The sequence below is a fragment of the Cervus elaphus genome, chromosome 25 (assembly GCF_910594005.1).
Source record: "Cervus elaphus chromosome 25, mCerEla1.1, whole genome shotgun sequence".
Lineage (NCBI taxonomy): Eukaryota > Metazoa > Chordata > Mammalia > Artiodactyla > Cervidae > Cervus > Cervus elaphus.
The window spans coordinates 19,895,059-19,907,594 of NC_057839.1; the positions used below are offsets into that span (position 1 = coordinate 19,895,059).

At 37.4% G+C, this 12,536-nt stretch overlaps 2 protein-coding genes across 3 annotated transcripts in view; one reads left to right on the forward strand and one right to left on the reverse strand.

Annotated features, from left to right (window-relative positions):
* Positions 1-12,536, reverse strand: part of IPO11 (importin 11) — a 197,501-nt gene that overhangs the window by 69,173 nt on the left and 115,792 nt on the right. For both annotated transcript variants that reach the window (XM_043887205.1, XM_043887206.1), the window contains exon 25: positions 512-607. In XM_043887205.1, the coding sequence (XP_043743140.1) occupies positions 512-607 (96 nt within the window). The remainder of the gene's footprint in view (positions 1-511; positions 608-12,536) is intronic.
* LOC122683549 (60S ribosomal protein L36a) lies at positions 7,905-8,305 on the forward strand. Its single transcript, XM_043887208.1, has one exon. The coding sequence runs from the start codon at positions 7,930-7,932 to the stop codon at positions 8,248-8,250; it is 321 nt and encodes a 106-aa protein (XP_043743143.1). The 5' UTR covers positions 7,905-7,929; the 3' UTR covers positions 8,251-8,305.

The following is a 12,536-nucleotide window of genomic DNA, read 5'->3' on the forward strand; positions in this document are numbered from 1 at the left end:
AACTAACTTACTAAATATATATGTCACACAAGGTAATATATATGTATTATGTACATATTTATATGGTTTATATATGTATATATATAATAAAGAGAGGAACAAAGAAAGAATATTTATCAATGGCACACTTACACATTTATATTACTTTAAAAGCTCCTAACATACATATTTAGAGTCTATTAAAGAGCTTAACTTAGAAGAAAACCAGCATATTCTGTATGTAACAAAACTAGCACTATTTTTCCCATTGCTATGCTTAACATGTGTGTGTATGAATACACATGCATATGAGTGAAAGACATGAGATAGCAAAGGAAATTCATACTCTCCAATGTAGAGAGAGAAATAACAAAGCTGTATAACTACCCTGAAATTGAGGTAATTTACTTCAAAATAATCAAACAGTAAGTCCTTTTCATATCTAACAATGAATAAGAAGTAATTTTCCAAAGAATAAGGAAAATAAGCCTAGAATCTAGTATTAACATTAGAAGCTTAAGAAAAATCTTACCTCCCCCTCTATAATACCTCTGAAAATACAGGGTAGAATTGGTTGAAACATTTGTGGGCCTAATACTGGGTTCACTTTAAGGGCATTTTCCACAACCTAAAAACCAAATGACACAATGGTAATGCTTAGTAATGCAAGTCAATGCTTTACACAAAACATAGGTAAAGAAAATAATATATTAAATACACATACATACAAACACATGAAATATTCATTATCCTGACACTAGACACACTTCTATAAGATAGTCCATTAAAAATTACAATTCAATTTTAAGGATATAACATTTAGACACAGCTATATATTTCACATAGAATTATAATTAATCACATTCTGATAACACAAGTTTCATGATGTCAATGTACTTCTTATCTTTGCATTTTAAACAAACAACCCTTAGAAAATGTTTAATGATGCTTGCTTAATGCTTGGTATCTGTTTAATATTTATGGCCTTACAGAGACAAAAGGCATTTCAAAAGTATTCTAATAGTGAAAAGCAAAATTAGTCAACTATACTCACTATACAAAACTAAGCCTACATTTAAAATTTTTATTTACTTATTTTAATTGGAGGAAAATTACTTTACAATATTGTGATGGTCTTTGCCATACATCAGTATAAATTGGCCATAGGTAAACATGGCCCCTCCATTCTGAACCCCCCTCTCACCTCCATCCCCACCCTGTCCCTCCAGCTTATCACAGAGCACCGGCTTTGGGTGCCCTGAAGCCTGCCCTTTTAATTTATCAGTCAACTGGATGGAAACGAATGCATATAAACTGCATATTTATTAAATGAGAAATAATCTTATTGTATTTATAATATAATCATACAGATTATTAACCATGCACACTGACTGTAACATGTGAAAATTTGAAACATAAAGTACTTTTATATGAGTGAGATGGGTTCCTTCTAAAACAAACACAGCATGAAATTCAAACTGGGCTGGGATTTTTGTTTTGGTGGGCAGGGGTCGGGGTGCAGGGAGTGAGGAAGGCAGTGGTCAGAAAGCAGCAGTGAGGACCAAGAAGAAACGCCCATACTTCTAGTCCCACTGCTTGAGGGGTGAGAATGAACACAGACACCATCTGAGAGGGTTGCGGACAAGCACCAATCTCAAAGCAGAGGCAGGCTTCCCTGAAGAGCTTCCGGCAATGGTTCGCAGGACCGAATACCGGCATTCCCAGTGGGACAAGGGTTTACTGTGCAGGACTATTCCACCTATCAAAGGGTTTTAAGCATCTCTGATCTCTGCTTATTACGTTCCAATTGCATGCCCCCAATACAGTGACAACCAAATACACCTTGAGCATTTCAAAACATTCTCGGAGAAGGCAATGGCACCCCACTCCAGTACTCTTGCCTGGAAAATCCCATGGATGGAGGAGCCTGGTAGGCTGCAGTCCATGGGGTCTCGAAGAGTCAGACATGACTGAGCGACTTCACTTTTACTTTTCACTTTTATGCACTGGAGAAGGAAATGGCAACCCACTCCAGTGTTCTTGCCTGGAGAATCCCAGGGATGGGGTCGCACAGAGTCGGACACGACTGAAGTGACTTAGCAGTAGCAGTAAAGTCTACTACTACTTTATTTAGAGGATAGGTGTAAGTGAGAGCAGGAGAGAGTGGGGTAGACACACCTGTCCCTGCTTTCCTCATCCCATCTGGACCCTTCTTTGCCCTTGAATCTATTCCTCCCTTTCCCCAGCAGTCTATTTATTAACTAGCAAGAGGGCAAATAAGGGATCTTCTAGGATTGATTTTGCTAATTTTTTTGAGGATACCGAGCACCATTTCACCATATTCTGTACCCTTATCTGACATTCCCTCCCAGAACTGAGTTTTCTTTTCATCCAGGTTCAGAAGGAAAAACAAAAAACAAATCATATCGTCACGCACCAATAAAAAGTAAGCTGTCCAGATGGAAATAAAATCTAATTAGGCAATAAAAGTAGAGATTGTGGGAAAAAAAAAAAAAAACATTCTCAAGGTAAGCAAACAGTACAATGAACGACAAGATTCTTTTTTTGTCCATGAGACAAAAGGAATGTCCAAAACAAAGTTTAAAAATACAAAACCTTTTACTGTGGGCCAAACACTATGCTATCTACTAAGAGATACAGGAAAAAAAAAAAGATATCACAGTTTATGATTAAAAGCCACAGGAAATGATAAGACTCAGAACATAATTAAATCTGACTTCAGTAAGGTTTGTCAAAAAAATTAGACTCAGAATAAAGAGCAGGGGGAAGGTGTAAATAAGCTACTCAGAGGTAGATGTCACTAGAAATTTTATCTATGAATGGAAAGTAAGGCCATCTGCTGACTGTTGGACCCACTTTAACTTCCTAAAACTCCACTAAAATTAGAGTAAGAAGATTTTAAAGGGAGGGTGAATAATTTTAAGAAGACAAAAGGAATGAGAGATGAATACTGGAAGGTACAAAAAAGAAATTCAAGAAGTGACTTATCAGATGAGAGAAAGCTGAAACCTAAAACTGTAATACAGAAAGCCAAGAGCAACTCAATGTGTATCAAATTTATCTTCTCCCTACAAATTCTTCAAGAGATGGGAATACCAGACCACCTTACCTGACTCCTGAGAAACCTGTATGCAGGTCAAGAAGCAACAGTTACAAATGGACATGGAACAACAGACTGGTTCTCAATTGGGAAAGGAGTACATCGAGGCTGTATATTGTCACCCTGCTTATTTAACTTACATGCAGAGTACATCATGCGAAATGCTGGGCTGGATGAAGCTGAAGCTGGAATCAAGATTGCCAGAAGAAATATCAATAACCTAAGACATGCAGATGACACCACACTTGTGGCAGAAAGTGAAGAGGAACTAAGGAGCCTCTTGAGGAGAGTGAAAAAGCTGGCTTAAAACTCAACATTCAAAAAACGAAGATCATGGCATCCCATCCCATCACTTGATGGCAAATAGATGGGGAAACAATGGAAACAGTGACAGACTTTATTTTCTTGGGCTCCAAAATCTCTGCAGATGGTGAGTGCAGCCGTGAAATTTAAAAAAAAAAAAAAGCTTGCTCCTTGGAAGAAAAGCTACAACAAACCTAGAGAGCACATTAAAAAGCAGAGACATTACTTTGCCAACAAAGGTCCATCTAGTCAAAGCTATGGTTTTTCCAGTAGTCATGTATGGATGTGAGAAAAGGAAAAGGAAAGTGAAGTCACTCAGTCGTGTCCAACGCCTTGAGACCACGTGGACTGTAGCCTACCAGGCCCCTCCATCCATGAGATTCTCCAGGCAAGAATACTGGAGTGAGTTGCCATTTCCTTCTCTAAGGAATCTTCCCGACCCAAGGATCGAACCTGCATCTCCCATATCGCAGGCAGATACTTTATCCTCTGAGCCACCAGGGAAGACCGTTGGGGATGTGAGAGTTGGACTATAAAGAAAGCTGAGCGCCGAGGAATTGATGCTTTTGAACTGCATGTTGGAAAAGATTCTTGAGAGTCCCTTGGACTGCAAAAGGATCAAACCAGTCCATCCTAAAGGAAATCAGTCCTGAATATTCATTGGAAGGACTGATGCTAAAGCTGAAGCTTCAATATTTTGGCCACTTGATGCAAAGAACTGACTCACTAGAAAAGACCCTGATGCTGGGAAAGATTGAAGGCAGGAGGAAAAGGGGATGACAGGATGAGATGGTTGGATGGCATCACCGAATCAATGGACATGAGTTTGAGCAAGTTCCAGGAGTTGGTGATGGACAGGGAAGCCTACAGTGCTGCAGTCCATGGGGTTGCAAAGAGCCAGACACGACTGAGCGACTGAGCTGAAGTGAACTGAACTACCTCTTCTCATCAAAAAGCACAGGAATTAGCAGAACCATAAATCTCTGGAAAGGAGGGTAAAGGAAAAGCTAAAAATAAGACTGGCTTGAAGTCTACTTAAGAAAAAATTGCCAGATATTCCCAAGTCTGCATATTTGGGCAACTAACCTTCCCCCACCCCAGGAGAAGATAACGTATTTTCTTTAAAGGGTCTAAAAGAGAGACGTTTCAGAGTAAAAGGGCCCAGCAGTGCCTGGTACTATTAATTGAAATAAACCTACATCAAGGCACATCATTGTAAAATTTCAGAACACTAAGAACAATAAAAAGAAGCTATAAGCTTGGGGAGGGGAAACAAGGAGGGGGAACTAGCATGACTCTGAAAGAGACTTCTTCAAGAAAACTGAAGTACATTAATAAAACCCCTATGGGTCAATCCGTCTGAATATGTGGAACGGAGAAGCTGCAGACAATTTAGTGCACTTAAAAAATTACACCAAAAAATTTATTAGCTCCAAACATTATAGAAGCTTGTGCAGAAAGGTAACCACATGCTAAAGATTAAGACTTTTAATATATAAATTCATTGAAATGTACTGTTCAGTACAATCCAGCTCTCTGCCATTAGGCATTTTCCTTATATACAGAGGTAAAGTTACTGTTGTGTAAAGGATTCACTTATTTCAGAACTAAAATGGAGGAGTCTGTAATCAAAAAAGTTAGGAACCATAGAAACTATGAGACCCTTTCTGAAGAATTATACAGGAAAATGCAAGTACTGTGGATCAGAATTAAGAGAAAATTCAGAAAGTATAACTGATCAGATATAGAAAAGAATTTGAACAGCTGATCAAAGGTGAAGAAGTCTGGAAATACTCATTTTCACATATGGTCAATGGGTACAATTGTGATGCCATTAATAATAGTGAGGCTTTGTTTTAGACACGGTGAACCTGAGATAATTTTTCCTGTGGGAAAATCCATATGGGAATGGTCTTATATTATTTTCACACTCATGACACTCTATAGGGTCCACTTTTCAAGGAAGTTATTGCAGCTGTGACTGAAAAATCATAGAGTTCAAATTATAACTATTAACAAAGTGAAAAAAGAAGGTTCTTGCATGATGATCAAAATCCTATCTTTCACTTCTTTTTTTTTTTTTTATCTTTCACTTCTAAACAAGATTTCTGAAAAACGCATCTAGTGGTTTCAGTGGTAATAAACAACTTTGCATATTTTAAGCAAAATGCATGTATACCTAGACGGCCAAACATCTCCAAGAGGAAATAATACTAAAGACAACTACAATAATAAACAACAGGTAGTTTTATTAAAAGATAATTTACAGATATTACGAGAATTTAAATCATAACTTACTCCTCTTGGGGGGTGGGGGGCAGAATCATTATGTCCTCAGAGATTTTAACATGTGCGATGTGTTTTAATCCACTTATTTTAGTTTCCATGCTCAAACTGTACCCTTACTAGTCAGTGGGAGCTCCTTCAAGTTGACTCTTGCATTCTTTAGGCAGAATCCCATCTTCTCTTCCTGGTTTATCTTGTGTCCCTCCCACCTGAGCTCTGGAGTCAACCAGCAGCAGACACGGTGTTCACAGGCCACAGCATTTAATCTAGGTTCTGAGGTGCTTATTGCCACTGGGCTGACACTGCTTCTAGGTCTGGCTTACACGAATTAGGAAATCTGTATTTCTCTTCCTGAGAAGCACATACCAATAATTTGCCAAATCCAATTTAAGATTATAGCATTTTATGTTGTTGTTCAGTCGCTAAGTCGTGTCTGACTCTTTGCAACCCCATGGACTGCAGCATGCCAGACTTCCCTGTCCTTCACTATCATCCTGAATTTGCTCGAAGTCACGTCCATTGAGTTGGTGATGCCATCCAACCATCTCATCTTCTGTCACCTCCTTCTCCAACTGTCCTCAAGCTTTCCCAACATCACAGTCTTTTCCAAGTTGGCTCTTTGCATCACATGGCCAAAGTATTGGCGCTCCAGCTTCAGTGTCAGCCCTTTCAGTGAATACTCAGGACTGATTCCCTTTAGGATTGACTGGTTTGATCTCTTTGCTATTCAAGGGACTCTCAAGAGTCTTCTCCAGCATCACAGTTTAAGCACCAATTCTTCGGCACTCAGCTTTCTGTACAGTCCAACTCTCACATCCGTACATGCCTAGTGGAAAAACTACAGCTTTGACTATATGGACCTCTATCGGCAAAGTGACGTCTCTGCTTTTCAATACGCTGTCTTGGGTTGGGAAGGTCCCCTGGAGGAGGGCATGGCAACCCACTCCAGTATTCTTGCCTGGAGAATCCTCATGGACAGAGGAGCATGGTGGGCTACAGTCCATGGGTCACAAAGAATCGGACATGACTGAGCGCCTAAGCACAGCACAGCACAGGTTTGTCATAGCTTTTCTTCCAAGGAGTGTCTTTTAATTTCATGGCTGCAGTCACCGTCCACAGCATTTTATGTAACTTCTTTGATTTTATCGTTCCATCCTTCTTCCCTTGTATTGAAAAATATCATATTCAAATAACCTTAACTTACATGGTATGTACAAAATATCCAAATATGTACATATGGGTTTCAAAATAACAATACCAATATTACTGATAACGATAACAATACTGAAAGCAATTGATAATTTCCTTATGTTTCTTTCTGTTTTAAAGTTATATCTCACCAGGAACATACATATAAATAACTGTGTATTAAAGTTACTTGGAATATTCTCAGATGACTTATTCCACCAACACAGTAATAGATTCAAATGTTTCCTTTTTAAAAAAATCTTTAGAACTGCTTTTACTTTATTAAGTCATGTAAAACGTCTCTATGGCTCCAACCCCTAAAGTACAAAATGTACTTTCTGAAAGACTTAGTTTGCATTCTGTTTGCATTCTCTGCCCCTCTTTCCCCTACTTAACTACTTTTATTAATTTGGTTTATTTTTCCATTGCTATCTATGTGCACTCTTTAAATACAGGAAAACTCTGGACTCTGTTCTTTGCTTATAGTCTCAAATCACTCTGAAACTGTATATAGATGTTGTCTTCATTTCTTTCCAAGGTTGCACAGTATTTCTCTGTGGCTGAATAAGCTGTAGTACCTCCTATCCTATCATCTAATCCCCTACTGCTATTTTTATCAGCATTTTGCTATCACATACATAACTTCTGAATTTTAGTTTCAATCCACCCCCTTTCTGATTATACAGTTTAGAAACAGACTATTTTTATAGTTCCTGTGAAAAATGTAGGCTTTTAGTTTGTGCCTTACACTCAAATCATTTTCTGGATTTAGGCTTACACAGCATACAAAATGATTAAGAGCACAGATTCTGAAGTCAGAAAGCCTATGTTAATGTCACGGTTCTAATACTTACTAGCTGTGTGACCCTGGACAAGGTATTTATTTCTTTGTGATGTAATTTCTCATCTGTTAAAATGGGGGAGAGAACAGTACTACCATCACAGGTTTATGTGAGGATTAGAAATGTGTAGTAAACAGTCACCGTCTAGTATTAGCTATAGTTACTAAAGAATAAATTATAGCTTTTTGTGCTGGTATCGCTGTCGCAAACATGGTGAACGTTCCAAAAACCCGCCGGACTTTCTGTAAGAAGTGTGGGAAGCACCAGCCCCACAAAGTGACACAGTACAAGAAGGGCAAGGATTCTTTATATGCCCAGGGAAAGCGGCGTTATGACAGGAAGCAGAGTGGCTATGGTGGGCAGACTAAGCCAATTTTCCGGAAAAAGGCTAAAACTACAAAGAAGATTGTACTGAGGCTTGAATGTGTTGAGCCCAACTGTAGATCAAAGAGAATGCTGGCTATTAAGAGATGCAAGCATTTTGAGTTGGGAGGCGATAAGAAGAGAAAGGGCCAAGTGATCCAATTTTGAGCTTCATATTTTGTTTTATTATGAAGACAATAAAAGTCTGAGATCGTTTACTTCATTTAGTTCCAGTTGGTTTTTTTGGAAGGGAAATAAAAATGTCATCAATAAAATCCTTTTTGGGAAAAAAAAAAAAAAAAAAAAGAATAAATTATACCTTAAAGATATGTGTGCCATCTTAAATAAGGCTTATCACAGTCAATAAAACCAACGTGGCTCACTACTGCTTGATAAGACCATGATAAAAAAAGAGAATTTCTAAACTCAAATTGGTGTATACAATAGAGATAAATTTCAAATTTAAAAAAATGTTAATTGAAATTTGTGTATTTTTAGAATATAATTGTATTCATCTAGATAATGTGTTCCAACTCATAGAATACAATAAAGCCTATTTTTGCTCCTAAAGCAGGCATACTTGTCTCTCTATCCAGTTTTCATAACATTATAATTTTCTGCTTCAGAGAACAAAGAAGCTACTTCCAGATACTGTCAGAAGTAGTATAACAGTGACATTTAGTCAAAAATATATTAAAAATGTTACATAGCAGACTCTACTAAGAAACAGTATCTGAGAGATATTAAAAAATGCAAAAATGAGTTAATATTAAAAACTATTATAGTTTTATTGGAACTCTGAGAATAGGAAAATGCCAAAAATTTTGAGTGTTATCTCAGCTTTCAAGTGCAAGCATAATAGCACCATTATCCTAAAATATTATTTTGTATAAAAAATGCAAATAATTCATGATAATGAGTATATGTCTAGTACTTAACATCCATTTAATAAATAATAAACTTCCCTTTCTGGGATTTCAAATCAAATATGAGGTTTAGCTACAGCAATGCTATATAAAAACAGTCTTAAACATAGGTTATTAGACTGCCAATTTTTTTTTTATCATAAATTTTTTTTTTTTAATTTTTTTTTTTTTTTCCAGTGGGTTTTGTCATACATTGATATGAATCAGCCATGGATTTACATGTATTCCCAATCCCGATCCCCCCTCCCACCTCCCTCTCCACCCGATTCCTCTGGGTCTTCCCAGTGCACCAGGCCCGAGCACTTGTCTCATGCATCCCACCTGGGCTGGTGATCTGTTTCACCATAGATAGTATACATGCTGTTCTTTTGAAATATCCCACCCTCACATTCTCCCACAGAGTTCAAAAGTCTGTTCTGTATTTCTGTGTCTCTTTTTCTGTTTTGCATATAGGGTTATCGTTATCACCTTTCTAAATTCCATATATATGTGTTAGTATGCTGTAATGTTCTTTATCTTTCTGGCTTACTTCACTCTGTATAATGGGCTCCAGCTTCATCCATCTCATTAGGACTGGTTCAAATGAATTCTTTTTAATGGCTGAGTAATATTCCATGGTGTATATGTACCACAGCTTCCTTATCCATTCATCTGCTGATGGGCATCTAGGTTGCTTCCATGTCCTGGCTATTATAAACAGTGCTGCGATGAACACTGGGGTGCACGTGTCTCTTTCAGATCTGGTTTCCTCGGTGTGTATGCCCAGAAGTGGGATTGCTGGGTCATATGGCAGTTCTATTTCCAGTTTTTTAAGAAATCTCCACACTGTTTTCCATAGCAGCTGTACTAGTTTGCATTCCCACCAACAGTGTAAGAGGGTTCCCTTTTCTCCACACCCTCTCCAGCATTTATTGCTTGTAGACTTTTGGATAGCAGCCATCCTGACTGGCGTGTAATGGTACCTCATTGTGGTTTTGATTTGCATTTCTCTAATAATGAGTGATGTGGAGCATCTTTTCATGTGTTTGTTAGCCATCTGTATGTCTTCTTTGGAGAAATTAGACTGCCAATTTTTAATTCTAGAATTTATATGCTATTAATGACCCCCTGCTGGCATACTAAACTGGCTTAATGTGTAATATATGTTAAATGTTATAAGTATTTCAGTGTTTATTTGGATGGTAACTGATTTGTGCTGAATCATTCAATCAAAAACCATTAGGCACAACTGGGGAACAAATAATGATATTATCTTCTTTCAGTTCAAGGAAAGAGAAGAAGCAAATAGATTCCTTTTCAGTGAAACTATAAAGGTAGTGTTGTATGTGATGTAAACTTCAAATTTTCCATAATAAAAAGTTTTAAAAGACTGTGTAATTCTGTAAAGGAAGAATTTAAAACAACTATTTTTTAAAAGCCAGCTGAGATACATGGCTTTGAAAAAAGAGTAAAGCTCTATCACTGTGTAAATTACCTACTTAAGTCTTAAAAAATTTCACTAATGTATTATTTTAAACAAACATTTATTTATCAGTAGAAGAAATGTTCAAAGGAGGAGTTCCTTAGTGGACTGTTTTCCCCAAAGGGAGATTATATAATTAGATAAAAACAGCCAACACTTGTACTGTCTGATTATATGTTAGGCAATGTTTTAAGTGGTCTATACATATAAGGTTATGCAATCCTTACCTCAACCCTAGGAAGTAGGTAAAGTTTTTCTCCTTATTTGACAGATCAAAAGTGAGGATTAGAGATTAACTTGCTCACCTCACCCAGGTGTGAGGTAGCAGAGACAATATTCTAATTGTAGCAGTTTTGCTTAAGTCATCTGTTAAGTTACATACACTACATCAAGAAAATAACTTAAACAGTAAGAGAAAATAGTCTCCTTAGGACATATCCTAAAAACTTGCCTCACTTTTCAAATAAATTTCACAATCTCATTCTGTATGACAGAACAAGCTGTCTTCAACAATTACTTAACTAATAATATTTCAGAAAAGCAGGAGGAAAAATCTATTTAAATTTTTTCTGGTAGGTGTTTAAACATAGGAAAAATTCTAAGTTTTTCATCACTTAGAATTTATAGATTATAATTTAACACAAGAATTTCAGATAATGGTAATTACAGGTTATTAAAATCATATAGTATAACACCTTTTAGAATAAATAAGAGAATTTAAGTCCAGAATGTACTCAAGAATGTGTAAGTAGCAGAGCTGGGTGTACAAAACGAAGACACTGGTCAAGGAGAAAATAACATTCCACATGCAGTTATTATTTACTAAACTTAGGCTCATGGAAAAGCTTACAGTCAAGAAAAGAAAGATAAAACACACACACTGAAAAATCTACAAAAGCAACATCAAAATGACAAGGCAACTTTCTCTCAAATTTCTATCACTCCCACATTACCAATCAGTTATTTCTCAAACAGAATTAAGTTCAAAGTATCAATTCCTTGTATCTCTACTTTCAGAGAAGAAATTATCACTGAGGCAAAAGATGAAGCTCAGATTCTGTAAGACAGATGGAATCCTCAACATAATCAGTTTGGTAAGAGAGTAAATGCAATAAAAATTCACAAAAACATTTCAGCAAGCAACAGGACAAATGTTACTTGGCTTGTAAGCTTTAGGGCTAGAATACTTTGAAATTAGTAGAAGTGAGGCTGATAGACACATGGTGGCAAACAGGCCTCCCGGATCTGGGGTCAAGACCAGTCACACAGAGATTATTACTCCTTCAGGGCCCAGAAGCTTCTCAGGAACAAGGGCCTATACTCCCACCCTTTATCCCCTACTCTAAATAAGAAACCAAAGAACCTATGAAATTCAAACCAAAGAGTCCTGCTGTATTTTCACTCTCTATTTACCCACTTCCTAGCTTACAATACTATGATTTCGGACTTAAGTTTCCATTGTGATTTCAAGCATAAAACGCCAAATCAGAGAGTGTGCTGAAGAATGTAATGGGTTAGATAAATAATCTTTCTGGGAAAAATCAGAATTAACCAAAGAACTTTTTATTTCAAGCCTTGTTAAAAGCCTTTCTGCAGGAAATCTCTCAGAAGTCTCCAATGACACTTTAATTGAATCACTCTTAAATATCAACCTAAAAAAAAAAAATCAACCTAAACATCAATAAGATATAATTCATTTAAGAATGAATACTGAAGGGCCTCCCTGGTGGTTTGGTGGGGGGGAGAGGGGTGAGCCTGCCAATTCAGGAGAGCCAGGAAGATCTTTGCAGGTATAATTAAGATGGAGTAATGAGGGTAGGCCCCATCCCTGGTGGTTCAGAGGGTGAAGAATCTGCCTGCAATAAGGGACACCCAGGTTCGATCCCTGCATCAGGAAGATCCCCTGGAGAAGGAACTGGCAACCCACTCCAGTATTCTTGCCTGGGAAACCCCATGGACAGAGGAGCCTGGCAGGATACAGTCCGTGGGGGTGCAAGAGTTAGACACGTCTGAGCGAGTTACACACACTCAAGTCATTATGACTGGTGCCCTTATAAGGAGAAAAG